The following is a 17976-nucleotide window of genomic DNA, read 5'->3' as shown; positions in this document are numbered from 1 at the left end:
GCTCCTTGGTGTGCCAATGTATTGCGTCATATTGTCTCGCCAGAGAAGAATTTACAAATGTAACACTATCTGGTTGGAAACAGTATGAGCGACATTCGACAGTTGTTTTGGTCAAGCCAAAGTATGCTTTTCAAATTTAGCACCTTCTGGTTTATTACGTTCTTCATATTGAAGAATTTATATCTGAGATATTGCAGGTTGATTATCAGACTGTTATATTTTATGGCTTTTACAGGATGGAATTTCAATTACTTGTATCCTATGAGTTCTATCCATTTCCTACGGAAACTTATTAACAGCAAAATTGATGATATTTCATTCAGTTCCTTCAAACATGTTTCCATACATCTCGCTTGTAAGCTTGATATAAAGTGTGTTTCACTTGTGAAATCAAATATCCTATAAACTTGTTATGTTTTCCATTTTAAGTAGTAGTACCAGAGGATATACCAGGAGGATTATAAGGGGTTTTTCACATTTTTGGGAGTAACAGCCCCACTTTGACATCCAGAGCGAGTGAGCAAGCACACAAAACTAAAAACTAATCATGAAAGTAGTGTCACTTGTAATGCACAAACGAATGATTAAACTCTCATAAAATTACGTAACGTTTGAAGGGTACCCCTATTTAAAAACCATAGGAATGGTGGCTACAACTAGTGACCTTCTGTTGCTTAGTCCCGGAACTTATTGATCCATTTAGTACTTTAATTTTTTCTTTTAGTTTTTAGTGTTACTTTTAAGTTGGTTTTAAAAATAGCTTTATTTATTTTAGCGGAAAAAGAATCTCGAGTTATACCGTTGAAAAGTATGACTTGTTTTTAAATATTTTTTGTGTGCTGCATGTGAAGCTTTTTAGGGTGATCCAAATAAGAAGAAATGTCTTTTAACCCTTCAACTTCACGTCAAGGGGTTTCGTTTAAAGTATTTTCAGTAATGTTCCTCTCGATTGGCTTAAACAGTCATGGCAAATGCTTATTGGGCACCTTTGCTCATTTTAACAAATTATATTTGGTCCACCCTAAAGCATTACAAAAAAGCAAAAACACATCGATATTGTATGTGAATCTCAACTATTATTCAGTCACTCATCTAAAAAAAACTGTTTTATTTAATTTATTTTATTAGCATATAAGTTCAAATGTAAATATAACATTTATTTAAAACTTTTTTTTTGTTTTATTTCCCTTTTTCTTTGTTTCATTTTATTCCTAAAGACTCCTTTTGGGTATTTTTTAAGTAGCAGCTTTTTAGTATTTTTGTGATGCTTTTATCTCACACTGTAATCGTAAGTAAAACCATTAATTAGTATATTACTTAACAAGAATGGAACGTAATACTTTCTCAATGTTTTATAACTCCTAGTGCAAATTGAGCCTTCCTTAAAGGAAGTTGTAAAAAAAATTACCTTTTAACTAACCCAAACATTCCTATACAAGAAGTGTAAATTATTTCATATTTCTAGGTAATAACACACAATGGGAGCGTAAGAACCCAAGAAGCAGTTCAGGAGCTACAATCTGAACAAACTCCCAATAGAGCGGTGGAAAATCAATATAGTTTCGTTTAGGGAGGTGCAAAAAGGGATGCCGACATAATCAAAACTTTTCTGCCAATAAATTAGGAATAGTGTTATTATCAGGGTGATTTATGAGGCCCTAAATAAAAAAAAAATGATTACCCTGTATATGTTTTGGAAGCCAAAATGTCCAGTTCCTCAAACACACATTCCTGTAAGGTTTTTTTTTAAATAATTCAGGTCTATTAGAGTAGGATCGGGTTGGTTAGAAAGAAATTCTTGTAGAACCAAAGGGTGAACAAGAGCAATTTGGTCTTACAAGGTTTTTGCCCCAAAAGCTTTTTTATTTAATAATTTATTATTGTTTGTGTTGTCTTATTGTTAATAAATTTATTTATAAGAAACTATAGTTTTTTTTTTTAAGTTAGACTCTGTACAAAACTCTGACAAGAATATCATTTTTGGTGCTGTCTACATCCCTCCTGCTTCTCCTTTATCAATTTTTGTGAAATTTGCCTCTACATCCATGGATTGCGTATGTTCATACTAGTTATGATGTTCTATTGTGTGGAGATTTTAATCTGCCACATGCGGTATGGAGGAACTCTGTGAACGGACTGCGTGTTAAGACGGCTGAGTCTATATCATCTGCAAATGTGCTATATGTAGTTATAATAATATGTCTTTATTAAAAAAAGCAATATTAATCTTACAATATTACTTAATACTACATTGCCAAAGAAGGCGAAGATTAGCTTAAAGCTACTCTTTAACTCTTAACCTTCCTAACATTCACAGTTTAAATAAAGAAAACGAGAAAAAAGAAACAAGTATACAGGGTGATTTTTAAGTTGATACTTTTTTTTAACTGTGTATAGAACTCGGTAAAATAAACATTTTTATTCAAAAAACCGAAAAATAAAAAAATTGCATTGCCAAAATGTTATAAAATGAGTCCAATACGGTCCTCTCTAATTTAAATAAGTTGTTCAAAGTGTTGTCACCATTAACTTCAACACAACGATTTGCTCGACGTAACCACTGTTCCGTAACGGCACGCAATAGAGAAATCGGTTTTTGTCTAACTGTTGCGCCGCAGCCTGCTCAATACGTGCTATTAGTTCTTCTTGTGTGTCGATAGGCGTCTTGAAAACTAAACTTTTCATATACCCCCACAAAAAAAAATCACATTGATTTAGGTCTGGCGACCTTGGTGGCCATGCAACTGGTCCATTTCGGCCAATCCACCGATTTGGGTAACTTATATCCAAAAATTCGCTCACTTCTCGTCTAAAATGGGCAGGTGCTCCATCCTGCAGGAGCCACATAGCTTGCCTGATATTCAGTGGCACGTCTTCTAACAGAACAGGCAGATTAATTTGCAAAAAGTCCAAATAAAAATCGCCCGTCAAACGGTCTGGTAAAATAAATGGTCCAACAAGTATCCCATTCACAATTCCTGCCCACACATTAGCAGAAAAGCGGTGTTGAAAATTGGTTCTGCGAATTGCATGGGGATTATCAACAGATCAAACATGCGTATTTCGAAAATTGTTTATTCCGTTTCGGGTGAATGTTGCCTCGTCCATGGCTAAAATTTTGTTCGAAAAATGTTGATCATTTTCATGTTGTTGTAGGAACCATTCACAACATTGAACTCTGCGGGGAAGTCTTCAGGCAGTAGCGCTTGGACACGTTGAACGTGAGAGGGATTAAATTGATTCTCCCGCAATGTTGTCCATACTTTTGTTTGACTTAATTCGACCTGCCCTGCAACAACTCGAGTATTTGTTGTTGGATCTTCTTCGATGAGATTTAAAATTTGTTCTTCCCTATGAACATTTTTAGGTCTCCTTCCTCTTCCTGCATGCCCTCCACAATGTTCCCGTAAATCGCCAGTATCCCTAGCCCGTTGAATAAGATTTATGAAACTTCTGGGTGTAGGATGATTGCGCAAAGGAAAGCGGTCTGCGTATAATACCGAAGCAGCAGCAGCACTTTGAAGACACTCTCTATAAGTAAGCAACATATCCACAAGTTCATTGTTTTCATAACGGTGTGCAATTTTTAGGATTTGCAAATTTCAAATTAACAATAATAAACCAAAAGTGTTTAAGACTAACTGATCGGTATAATGCGTGATCGATAATACAAAAATTATATTCACTTTTTTTATTCTGTATGTCCCTTGTTTTTGAGTGTATCGAAAAAAGTTATTTGAAAAAAATTTATATTTTACCGAGTTCTATACACAGTTATTCTTTTCGAAATTATACCATGTAGCATGTGACTTTTTCCATTTTGATACAATTTCAGACTTCAACCGACGAATTTCTCGTTTTACTTTTATTTCATCCTCATCAGAAAATGGTCCAAAGTTAAGGATGTATCCTTCAAGATTTTTGCATTTTTCTGTTATATTAACACCTTCTGACTCTCTGACAAATGTAAATAGCATCCTACGTGTCATATTTCGAAAGCCAGATGCAGCTAAAACATGAAAAAATCACAAAATGTCACATTTCAAAATTTCGATATTTTGAGATGTCCTCCCTCCTTTAAGGCGTTAGTTCAAAAAGTTGAAAAAAGTGGACATTTATTTTTTGTACCATAGAAGACAAAAATGTAGGCTATTCAAAAATATTAATATCAATGCCCGGCAAATCCCGGCACTTTGACTTAATCATTTTTGATATATATTTTTTTAGATGTTTATTACTAATGTTATCATCTTAAAAACGGAATACCAAAGAAAGTATACAATAAATGTAAAAAAATAAAAATGAAGTTTGCAAGTACTTACCTGTTGTATTAGACTCCATAACTTTTCTTTTCTTAAAATAATCTAGGTACGACACAATTCAAATTAAAAATTATTAAATTTATTTCATTCTAAACACTTTGATATAGAGCTCACAAACTATTAACCTTAAAGTGACAATTAAGAGAGTTGATAAGGCATAAACAATAAATAACAGTTGGGTTTGATGCACTAAAGTCTTAGATACCTAAAAACATGTATTAAATCTTTTCCGTCCTGATTTCGGAATACGGACTTCTGGCCGCCCAGATTGATGAAATACTCCTATGTGCGGCATTATAAGAAAAAATCGCTTAAACAGAGGCGTGGAATCATAGAGAAATGAATATTAAATATACTTTTAATTACTCTATGCGTGGAATGGTGCGGCATGGTCAAGATATTGTATCTAATATTTCGAGTGTGGACCTGGTTTCTTGGTATTAACATTTTTTTTAAAAGATATTCAGGACTTTGACTAACATAATATAATCGATAAAGAAAAGTAGAAGTGAAGAATTTGAATAGGTAAGGTAGCGTTAACCAACTCAACTGAAATATAGAGTCTGATACATGATCAAACTTTCCGAGGTTAAAAATAAATGTACAGCAAGTATTCTGCACGCGTTATTGACGGTAACGATTTATTTGGTCCAAGCAAGGATAATAAACTATAAGGCAGTAATTTAAAATAGATAAAACAAGAGCCACTACGAGTTTTTTCCTAGTTTTAAAATTTAAAATGTGTTTATTGGCATAAAGCATCCGCATGCGTAAATAACACTTCTGCAGAAGAGTATTAACATGTTCCTTAAACCTTAAAGAATTGTCTATTTTAAGTCCCAGAACCTTCACAGTATCAGAGAACAAAATAGTTTCGTTATCCAATTGAATGTGAACAGTTTCCATTATATTTTTATGTGATCCTCGTATTAGACACCCAAATGAGTGATCACTATCCAATTATGCTAAATATGGAACCAAAAACAGAAAACAAAAATGTTAACAAAATATATCACGTAGTAGATTACGAAAAATTATTCAGTAAAATAAAGAACACCGACTGGCCAGATATATTACAATCAAATGAGGTGGAAATTGCATGTCCCAGGTTTATCACCCAGTTTAACGAGCACATAATTCATCTAAAATTGAGAGGAAAAATACCAGAAAAGTCCATAAAATAAAAGAATGGATTTTAACAGAATTAATCATTGCAATACGAAAAAGAGACAAAATGAAAGGAAATTAAAAAAAAAACAATACTTAAGAATTACAAACTTAATTACAGATTTAATTAAGAAATGTAAATTTGACTACTATAAAATTCATTTTGAAAAATAGGAATATATCAGATAATAAAATATATTGTTACTAACAAAAAAGAAAAAAGCCCGCCCACACCTAAAATTAATAACAATAACAATGAAGCATTTGAAACGGACAAAGATATGGTTAATTTCTGCAATGATTATTTTATAAAAATAGATATACAGTGAAATTCCTCTTAGCGGACAGCTCTCAATAGAGATATTAGTAAAAAGGTGAAAAAAAATAAAAGAAAACTCGTTTTTTCCCACGGTACCATTTTTTTTCTTAAAATTATAATCGACAAATTATAATGTAAGCCCTAAGTTGGCAATTTCCAGTAAAAAAAACCCAAGAAAAAAAAATTTTTTTTTGCTCCAAAATCGAAAGGGGTATAGCCATGAAAAATTGTGAAAAAATGGTTTTTATTTTTTTCTAAATAAACTATAATTCTGACAACTTTTTGTCTTAAACAAAAGTTTTCGGGAATATTACGAGGTATCCGAATGTTAAAACGAATTGATTATAGCTATCACAGAATCGGAGAAAATTGTAAAAAACTATTAAACATAAATATCGAAATATCAAGAGCCCTATGGAAAAATTTCAATTTTTTATTTTTCTGTCTTGTACTACTCCAGGATACCTTTTAAAAAGGTTATTATCGATTTGACTCTAAAATGAACAGAAAACCTATTTATTTGCATTTATCGATTTTCGAACAAAATCCGGCACAAAATGAAAATTTTTCAAAACATGCTCCAAATTCAAAATTTCTTTTTTCTGGCTAAAGACCATTCAAAAAGTAATGAAAAAGCTTTATGACAAAATTTTTCAAAATCTATAATAATGCTACAATATTATGAAAGAAGATAAGTTCCCTTTAAAGCCTATGTATTCGAACCGATGATTTTTTAATGTTTTTTAAAAAGGCAAATTTAAGAAATAATTTAACTAATTAAGATAAAAGGAATAGGGTAATACAAAATATTATCTATAAATATATAAATATCATCTAATAGTAAATTTCAATCGAATAGGAAATTTTGATAGTCACGTGACCCTAAAACTTAATATTTTAAAATTTTGTAAAAAATCAACAATTGCATCCTAAATAAACCCCAAATTCCAAATTTGAACCCAATCGGATCAATAGCAAAAGAATTATGAAAGTCACGTGACTTTAAAATATAATTTGTCAAATATCTGTCAAAATTTATTAATTGTATCCTAAATAAAGCATAAATACCAAATTTGAACCCAATCGGACTCATAGCAAAAAAGTTACAATAGTCACGTGACCCGGAAGTCAAATGTCAAATATCTGTCAAAAATTAATAACTGCTTCCTAAATAAAGCCCAAATACCAAATTTGAACCCAATCAGACCAATAGCAAAAAAGTTACAATAGTCACGTGACCTGGAAGTCAAATGTCAAATATCTGAAAAATTAATAATTGCATCCTAAATAAACCCCAAATACCAAATTTCAATCAAATCGGACAAATAGGAAGAAAATTAAGGTAGTCACGTGACCTTAAAACATAGTCATGTCAAATATCTGTTAAAACTTATTAATCTTATCCGAAATAGGTACTAGGTACCAAATTTCAACCAAATCGCACCAATACCAAAAAAGTTATGATACTCGACTAACCTTAAAATTCAATATTTTCAAAAAAATTATATTTATATCCCAAAAGCAATGTTTAAGAATTATTAACATATATTAATAATAAACTAAATAGTAAAAACTCACCTAATATTGAAATTTTTATTTTAAATTAAATAGATCATTACGACTGACCCGTGTATATATTCGAATAATTTTAATAAAATAATCGGGCAAATTTCATTTCGTCTCACCCCGGTATAAAACCACTGACTTTTCAAAAAAACGGCATTTTTCGAAGACGTCAAAATGTTTGCCAAATTTTCCTGGCCGCAATACACAATTTCCCCAATTGATATGCACAGATTCGGAAAGCCCATTCATTTTCTGATTCGGTGCTTCCTTTCCCTGATCGTTTCCGGTTAATTTTCATTCATAATTTTACAAAAAACCCAACCAAGTCCCGGCCACCTGTCACGAGCAAAAAATTTGTAGCCATTTCATCAGAGTTTAGGTTGACACCTCCAATTACCTGCAAAAACGCAAAAAAATGGACTTTTTTCATAAAATCGCATTTTTCGGGTACTTGTACTATCGCTGGAACCCTGAAATTTTAGTATGTGTTGTAAAACAAAATTTCGGATCTTTTAGATGATGTCTGATCTTTTCACCATGTACAGGGACGTGGCAAATGAATTAAACGCGAAAATTCGAATTGCTCAGAACCTATTAATGTTGGAAGATTGTAATTTTACATAAATAATGGGGTTATTAAAGTATTTAATGCCTGAGAATATAAATGGTCCAGGTGCCACTACGAAAAAGTTATTAAATAAAATGTGATTTTCGGGTCGGACCTTCATGGGTAAAGTTCATTATTGCTCGCCCTGTATGGTTCCCAAAAATTTCGGTTACATGCCATATGAAAGGTAAAAGATGAAGTTATTTTTTGAAAAAAAAAATTTCCCAAAATAAGTATCGTTTGGCGGAAAATCTCAAAAAACTGAAAATGCTAGAACTCGTAAAATAATTTTTTTACAAAAAAAAGCTCCAAGTATGTTAAATCTCTTATAAAATGAAGTCTTTTCGCCGAAACACTTTTTTTATAAAAATTTTTTTTTAGCCTCTGGAGAAGTTTGAATTTTTTTTTTAGTCACTTTTGTTCGCTTATAACAACTCACCCTGTATACCGATCGGGCCCAAAAAGTATACAGACATGAATTACTATAAAGTCTTTTAGGCCTAAAAATTTCAATTTTTTTGACAGCGTTAAAATTGAGATCTCGTGCAAAAATGAATTTTGACCCGTTTTTTTACGAATTTTTGACTTTGAGACAGTACCGCTCCGTTTGGTGGTACCGGAAAAAAAATTTGTTTACGGATCCATCATTCCCAATGTGTTGAGAGACCCTATGCCAAATTTCATCGTTTCGCTAGCCATACAGCCAAAGATATGAATTTTTATTTCCAAAAAAACACGATTTTTCGGACCCGAGGTCGCGTCATGACTATTACTGGACAGTATTTTTTGTCACGAAATTTTAAAGAACAATTTCCTATAAAATAAATTCTCATTAGCGGACGCTCTGTCGGACGGACAAGGACAAAAATTTTCAACCCCAAAACGCGCAAAATTCCCCAACAACGGACACGGATCTCCGAAAGCGGACAAAAATTACCGTTACATTACTCCAGGAAAAAAATCACGCCACTTTAGTATCCACGTATGTATTGTTTTAGTACCGTCTTGTAATTGAAGCAAATGACAGTGCGCCCGTTAGAAACTTTTTAACGCTGAGGCAAAAAATGGAGGTTGTAAATATTGCAGAACAGGAAAGTTGAAATGTCCTTAAACTGGGAGAAAGGTATGGGTGTAGGATTTTAATTTTTGTATTTTGTGATCACAATGCACATATTATTGTAGGTTTAATATAAGTAAAAGTCAAGCGGCGGAGATTGTAAAAAATAAAGAAATTATTCGAAGACAATGGTAATCGGAAGAAAATTTAGATCAGAAATCAGCAAAATTGAAAGGTAAAGCTGCCCAAATAGACCGAGTTTGTTTTGAGTGGTTTGCCCGCGCAAGAAATCAAAAAATTCCCATCTCAGGGCCCCTAATAAAAACGAAGGCGAAAGAAGAAGCAATTGAATTGGGGCATCGCAATTTCAGCGCATCTGATGGTTGACTGAACAAGTGGAGAAGAAGGCATAATATAAGCTTTAAGTGCATCTCAGGGGAGTCGGCAGATGTAAACCAAGAAGATGTGAATCAGTTCTTAGAGAGGCTACCAGGAATGTTGCTAGGATATAGGCCAGAGGACATCTATAACGCAGATGAGAGCGGTTTATTTTTTAGAGCTTTGCCAGATAAAACTTTAATGTTTAAAGGTGAGAAGTGCACAGGGGGCAAAATGTCAAAAGAACGATTAACAATACTATTTTGCGCCAATATGGCTGAAAAGCTTTTGGTTATTGGAAAAGCTGCGCGCCCACGAGCCTTAAAAAATTTACCACTTAAGAGTTTGCCAGCTACATGGACATCAAATAAAAAAGCTTGGATGACAAGAATTATCATGACAGACTGGCTTTTGGATATCGATAAAAGAATGGGTTGTCAAAAACGAAAAATTTTACTTTTTTTTGATAATGCCGGTTCACACCCAAGAGAACTTAACCTTAAAAATATTAAAATACTTTTTTTACCTCCCAACACAACTTCTGTATGTCAGCCCATGGACCAAGGTATAATACAAAATTTTAAATTATTTTATAGAAGCCAGATTTTAAAGCACATCCTATCAAAAATGGATGATGTCTATATCGTCTGCTTCAGATTTATCAAAATCGATTAACATTTTGGAGGCATTATATTTTATTAAGAAAGCCTGGAATAAGATTACCCCACGCACAATACAAAATTGTTTTGTCAAAGCTGGTTTCCAAAAATCACCTCAAGGAGATACTCGAGCAGAAGACTACGATCCAGAAGATGACTTACCTTTGGCAACTTTAGCGGAATTCTGGAAAACTCTCAGAAAGCGGAAGTTGCTGGAAAGTGATAGTGAAGAAAAGGAAGAAGAGGAAGAAAGGGAAGAAGCTTTGAGTACTGTGAATTCTTATGCCGATGCATTAAAATGTATTGATGATTTTAAAAAAATTACAAAAAATGATTTTGTCGCTTTTGAACACCTTAAAAATATCGAATCGCATTTTCAAACCTGCCTTTTTCAGGAAAAAATGAAACAGAAGAAGCAGGCAAAAATATCTGACTTTTTTAAGGTATAAGATCTGAAATTTGCAACAAATTTTTAAGGATTTTAAATTTCAGTTTTGTTTTTCTGGTAATAAAGGTAGAAATGTACCTATGTTTTTTTATACTTGTAATTTTCATCAATACATGTTAGTTAATAAAAATTATGTTACTAATAAAACATATGTTAGTTAATAAAAATTATGTACATACATTTACATATTTGGGTTTTCTTATTAGCGGACACTTCCTATTAGCGGACAATAAACTTGGTACCGTCAATGTCCGCTAATGGGAGATTTCACTGTACACATGAAAAATAAAATTAAAACTCCTCAGAACGAATTTCAAATTTCTCAAATAATTCAGTCTTCAAATTCTTTCGTGTATTTGACCCCAGTAAACCAAAACGAGATTATTAAACACATAGCTACTTTAAAAAATATTCATTCATCACCAGGTTTAGACCAAATTTCTACTAATATAATTTATTAGTTACACCTAGAGAAGAGAATTATCGGCCTATTAGCCTTATAAATAATTTTGCAAACATTTTAGAAAAATGTGTTAAAAGATCGCTTAACAACAATTCCGAACTCACTTGGCATATATTCTCGGAAAATCAGTATGGATTTACAGAGGGTCTGAATACATCACATGAAGTATATAAATTAACTTCATAAATAACAAAAAATTTAAATTCTGGTAAAAAAAGTATTGCACTAAACTTTGTATTCTCATTTATAAGTCCTTAGGAAAATCTGTAATAACATACTGCATTATAGGGCGGTATCTACAAAAGTACATTGCAGCCTTTGAATGTAGTACAAAATTACGTTTTATAGGTCATTTATAAAAAAAATAAAGTGCACACCCTGGACTTGATTAAAATGACTTATAATGCAGTCATAATAAATCAACTTCCTGCCTAAGAACTGATAAAAAAAATATGCGAAAATATTGTTTGTTTCTGATTAATATAGTCGAACCTTTCAAAATGTTAAGGTTATTGGCACTGTTTAAAATGATGATTTTGTTATCACTTTTCGAAGAACAATACAGTTTTACAAGCAAAGACATTACTAATGATATGAAGTACATAAAAGTGTGCAGTAACTCTTCATCCCCGATAAGCTCATGTGAGTATTACTTTATTAAATACAATATGGCCTAAAAATATTTTTTTAATCATAGATTCTATGAATGACGTTTTGATCAGTAGAAACCTGGAAAACACTCGCTCTAGTGTATTTAAATGTTTCCTACATTGTCTATTAACAAAGTACGGTTGGATGGATGAAGACGGGGGGTTTTTAATTCACGATATCCGGGAAACTTTGCAAGAAAGCGATATCCAGATATCCACTTTGGAATACATTTTATACTCTTGTACTGCCATGAAATCGATGAATAGGTGTCATAGGGCCTTCTATTTCACCGAGTGCTTCTGGAAGAAAATGGATGAGGCAAGAAACCTTAAAAACTATATATATGAAATCACTGTTTATTGGTTCAATTTTTAGGAACAACCTGCTGAAGACGATTTGTTCTATGAAGTACAAACCAAATGATCAGACTTTTTGGGGTTATGATTTCACACAACCATTTATATTATTTATTCTTTAAACTGCTATTACTTAATAAATAAATTATGTATTTCTTCTTGACACTGTTTTACGTTTATAATTATGAAAGGTATTTAAAAAAATAAATTAATTTTTTTTTGTATTTATGCGCCTTACGCCAACACCATAAACAAAACATTATAAATCTAAATTATTTGAATATAATAATATCACAGTGATAATGGAATTGGAACTGTCGTGTTCCGATATCGGATCCGGATCACGTTCTCAGTATGTCTTTAATAAGGTATTTATGTTGCAGAAGAGGGCAATTAGATGTTTATTTAGGGTCGGTCCTCGAGACACTTATTGTCCCTTATTAGTTAGACACAAAATTCTTATTTTGTACTGTATTTTTATTTTGGAAACAGTCAGATTTAATCAGTCTGCCAGATTTAAAAAAAACATAATATCGGGTGAACTAAATGTGGAGAATATTGGTTATAATACCCGCCATGCCTCTTAAGCTGCGTCCACACCGAGTCGACACTGTCGATCGACATGTCGATTTGTTTTCCATCGCTTGTCGGTAAACATGAAAGAGCAGTCGATCGACTTTAGTGTGTGGACGTGTTTTCGACATTCGACAAAGTGTTAAAGTAGAAGTAGGTACTCAGTGACGTCTTGCCTTGTTGACATCGTGGCCGTGTGTTTTCGTTAGAGAAATGGAATGGGAACAAGCTAAATTCATAGCCTTTATTGAGGCATACAAACTAAAAATAAATCTATGGGATTCTAAAACCAAAAACTATAAGAACAGGAACTTGAGGCACGATGCCCTTATGGAAATTGGTAAAGAATTTAACATCGAGAAGCAAGCGGTAGTACAAAAAATTAAAAATCTTTAAAGTCAATTTGCAAAATAAAGGACAGCAAGAAATCTGGCTCTGGTACGGAGGATGTGTATAAAAGTAAATGGTTTGCTTTTGAAAGTATGAAATTTTTACTAGACAAAAATAAGCCCAGGCAGATGTTGGATTCACAGATACGTAGACTTTGAGAGCTTATTTATGTATTTTTATTTTTAAACGACAGGTTGTTTAGAACACTGTTAAGCCTTTAACATATTTCGTATTGCCAAGGAACTTCGGGTGTCATAAAATAGTATCTTAATATGTTTCTCACTTATTGGGCCTGCACTGCACTTCTTCTAGGTATTCTGGGTAAATCTGCTAAGCCAAGCTCATTACCATTATTATTTCTCCAAGCTCCTGGAATAACGTCAGTTGAATCAGAGCAGTCGGAATCGAATGTTCCAGGGGGATTATAAATGTTCTTAGATGCACATTTTCTAAAAAAGTTGTGCAAGTAACATCCTGCTAACGTTACCTTGCAGGCGGTTTGAGGTTTTAATAGTAATGGTTTGCGAAATATTCTAAATACATTAGATATTAACACATTTTCTGATATTCTTCGAGCTCTGCTGAGGCGATAATTAAATACTCTTTCACTAGAACCTTTAGTGTGACTTCCTGCATATGGTTTCATTATGTTTGTTGACAAAGGAAATGCGTCGTCTGCAACAAAAACATATGGGCTTTTTAGATCACTATTTGGGAGTTGATTTTCTCCAGGTAAATGCATTTTATTGTCCTTCAGAAGCTTATTAGACGTAGTACTACTAAACACGCCTCCATCGGAAATGCGCCCTTGGCATCCAACATTAGCATAAATAAAATTGTAGTTTGCGTCGACTACAGCGAACAAAACAATACTAAAAAATCCTTTGTAATTGAAGAATTCACTGCTGCTGTTTATTGGAGCCTGCAACGATATGTGTTTTCCATCCATACCTCCGGCGCAGTTTGGAAAGTTCCAACGATTGTAATAGTCGTGCGAATAATAGTAGTGCTTCATTTTAGGCATCTGAAATTAAAAAAAATATATTTTATTTTTTTAAGTTCAAACTAGCAATAGTGCCAACAGAAGTAAAATAAAAAATCTTTCTATTACAGGTTTCATCAGGGGTGGGTGCAGTGGAAGATGCCAACGATGTGGATAATACTGCTGATGAGCATGAGAATACTCATGATGCCATTTTAAATACTGGAGAAGGCAACTCTGAAGACTACGAGGAGTAATGTAAATGCCGATAATGTTGAAAAAGCAAAGGAAACTTTAGCTACAAAAAAACAGTTTAAGTCGCCAGCTCTTGGCCACGTACCTTCAAGAAAAAGGAAATGCGATAACTCAATGGTCAATGAAGCCTACGAGATAATGACGCAAACATTAGCGACAAAACAATCAAAGAATGTGTTTACCATATTTGGCGAAGAAGTGGCTGTGACATTGCGAAATTTGCCCACTACTTATGCTCAAGCTTCAGTGCAACACAAAATAAGCACACTTCTGTTTGAAGCAAAATTGGGAACTTACAACTATCCCGTAGCACAACAACCACAGCAGCAGTATTTTTCTCAGGATCAGCAACAACACTATTATCCTCAATCTCAGCATTCTCAGCAACAGCAATATTTTCCCAGTACAGCAAATTCAGGTGGCTTACTGACGATTTCACCGATGCATTCCCCGGAATCATATTTCTCATGCTCTCCTTTTAGCATTCCCCCTACTTCGGCTATTTCGGCGAATCATTGAGTTCTTGATGCATACGCTATTGCTAAATCATGACCTATTGGTCCTTGTGATGCCACTGCTCCAAGGGCTACATTATAGAAGTAGCATCCGTAGTGAGATTAAATGTTGTAAAATCTGGATACTGTAAGATAGGTTCATTTACCAAAAGATTTTTACATAAATGAAAACATTCTACAAATTCTTGGGTATGTTCGATGTTCGCACCTTTCTTTAAACATTTAGTCAGTGGTTTTGTTATACGGGCAAAGTCCTTAATAAATATTCTATAATAGCCCAATAATCCCAAAAATCCTTTGATTTCTTTTGTCGACTTCGGTATTGGATATTTCTTAATTGCTTGAATTTTGTCCGGGTTTGGTTTGGCATCGTCTGCTGTTACAACGTGTCCAAGATAGGCGACTTCCTTTCGTAAAAATTCGGACTTATCTAATTGTATTTTGAAGTTAGATTCTCGAAATCTTTGAAATACACATCTTAATCGTTCTAGGTGTTCTTGTAACGACGTGGAAAATACAATAATGTCGTCTATATAGACTAGACATTTTTCATTCCGGATACCTTTTAAAATATTGTCCATTACACACTGGAACGTCGCTGGCGCGTTCTTTAAGCCAAAAGGCATACGCAAAAATTCGTAATGTCCATGCTCTGTATTAAATGCTGTTTTTTCGATGTCATCTTCATGCATTTGGATCTGGTCTAATGTGGTAAAATAATGACATTTGCCAAGTTTGTCCAATAGATCGGTTATATCAGGCAACGGGTATTTGTCACCTAAAGTTTTAGCATTTAGTCCTCTAAAGTCGATAACGACTCGCCATTTTTGAGTGCCTGATGCATCTTGCTTTTTGGGCACAACCCAAATTGGTGAACTCCATGGAGAGTTACTTGGTCGAATAATTTTTTGTTGCAACATTTTATTGATTTGTTTTGCAACTTCGGCTTTGTGTACTTGAGGATAACGGTATGATTTGGTATAAACTGGTATTTCATCTGATGTCCGAATTCTATGTTTAATTTTATTCGTGAATGTTAAGGAGTCATTTTCATTATAAAATATGTCACTATATTCATTAATTAAATTTAATATTTTAATTTTTTCTTCTAAATTCATATGATCAGTTCGAAATTTAGAAAAATTTAATTTGCGTTGGTGTGAATAAACGCTTTCGTCATAATTATTTAAAGAGATTGTTGGTCTTTTAAGGTCTTCTTTGTTAAATGTTTCTACCTCTATCTCATGCGAAAAGTCTAAAGTTACAGGTTCGTTGGTGTTATTTAATATAGTGGTTAAAGCAAAGCCTTTTCTTGCAACTGATAAGCATTCCGGGATCTCGCAGTTATGAAACTTCTGATGAGGTATTATAATTTCGCCATTTTTTACAGACGTTTTAATTTTTATAACTTGCTCGACTCGCGGTGCAATTGTTATGCAGTTTAATTCATTTTTAGTTTCTTGAAATTTTAATTTAATTTTTGCATAAGGTGTTATTAAATAACCTTTTTCAAAATCGAGTTTTGCTTGTAATAATTTAAGACTGTCAAGTCCTATTAAACCATGAAAAATTTTATGAAACTTAAAAAGATAAAATTTCAAATTTTTCGGTTCAGGCAAATTAAAAATTTTTGAAGCGGGAATTAAAGAACTAAATTGATGAGCAGATTTTTGAAAAACAGTTGACACTAAAAAGGGGTCATGAAAAATTTTATCAGCATAAAATTTTTCTGCAATGTCAGGGTCAATAAACGATTTTTTTGAACCTGAATCAATTAAAATTTTTGTTTTGGTTTCTGGAAACTCTATATAAGAAAATTCGCTAGAGTTTGAGAAATTAATTGAGGTTCATGTATCACATTTTGGTGTTCGTTTGAGAAGTTTCCTGAACATTTTCATTTTAACAGGGTTCCTCAATTATACCTTCGTTACTTTGTTCAGAACCATATTGGGGTTTTGGTATTATCGTAGTCATAATAATTATATAGGGTACAATTCTGTTCTTGAGGGTAATAATATTGTTGTGGATAATATTGAGAATGTGTTGAATCATCAATATTATTTTCAGTTTCCGTATTATATAATTCTTCAAAAACAAATTTTGCAGGATTATAATTATTGGATATATTTGGGGTATTTGTTAATGGTTTAAATTTTGAGGATTCTATTCCAGACATAGGGGTTGCTGGTGGTAAATGTTTTATTTGGTTTGGCCTAAATACATTTGTTGGTGGTTTAGTGTTGCCAAATACTTGTGAGTTTGTGAAAAACTTTTGTGGTGGTCTATTAGGGTTTGGCCTAATGGGCACTGGTTGAGAGGGAAAAGTTGGTCGAAAATTATCTCTAAATGGTTGAGAATAAAAATTATTATGGTATTTATTGTCTATTTTGATTTGTGTTATTTTCATAATGTTGATTAGGTACGTTATGCCTTATGTTATTTTGATTTTTTGGCATATTTAACAAATGTTTTGCGTTATTATCTTGCAAATAATGAATATTATGCTCTTGAGTGACAAACTGTAGAGCTTGCATAAGATTTTTGGGTCTCATGCATCTAATTGTTGTACCTAGTGGTTCTTTGAAACCTGATAAGAAAGTTTTTAAAGCAAGGTCGTTATAAAGAGATCTTTTTAAAATTTTTGCAACATCTGTGGTTTCATGTAAATCTACATATGAACACAAGAAATTTAAAATATGTAAAATACGATCGTAATATTGACTTGGCTTTTCGTGATTTAATTGTTTCATCATAACCAAATCCCTGTTTAAACAAACTTCGTCCCTTTGATCCGCAAAATTTCTTCTTAGGGTCTCTTTTAACTTATCCCATGTACTAACATTTTGGATATTTATGACTAACTTAGCTTGCCTTGTTACCTTACTTATTAAAGAATTTAAAATATATACATCTTGAAAATTAGCAGCATTTGTTCTATCATAAAAACTATCAATAAGTGATTGGCATGTTGTTAAATATCGATTTCCGTTAAAAACGGGAATGCAATTTAAGTATTCTGGTTTAAATTGTGCCATTTCTAAATTATTTGTAATTATAGAATTAAAATTATTATTACACTTACTACTACTTGATTCTAAATTAGATGCTTCTGTAATTTAAGAAACAGAGTCAGCTGAGGGTTTCATTCTTAATTTGTTAAAAACATCAATTATGTCTTCGACGTCAGACATAAAGAAAGTGCAAATATTTAAATATCAATGCATTAAAAATTCAATCAATAGCACTTACATTACATTAGTAGTTCCAA

General features: G+C 32.7%; 1 protein-coding gene across 1 annotated transcript in view; it reads left to right on the top strand.

Annotated features, from left to right (window-relative positions):
• Window positions 1-1848, top strand: part of LOC126750121 (SH2B adapter protein 1-like) — a 54353-nt gene extending 52505 nt beyond the window's left edge. The window contains exon 9 of the mRNA XM_050459628.1: window positions 1466-1848. Coding sequence (XP_050315585.1) covers window positions 1466-1570 — 105 coding nt within the window. The 3' untranslated portion in view covers window positions 1571-1848. The remainder of the gene's footprint in view (window positions 1-1465) is intronic.
• Window positions 1849-17976: the final 16128 nt, after the last annotated feature.

The sequence above is a fragment of the Anthonomus grandis genome, chromosome 2 (assembly GCF_022605725.1).
Source record: "Anthonomus grandis grandis chromosome 2, icAntGran1.3, whole genome shotgun sequence".
NCBI classification, from domain to species: Eukaryota; Metazoa; Arthropoda; class Insecta; order Coleoptera; family Curculionidae; genus Anthonomus; species Anthonomus grandis.
This window is presented reverse-complemented; position numbering and strand designations above follow the sequence as displayed.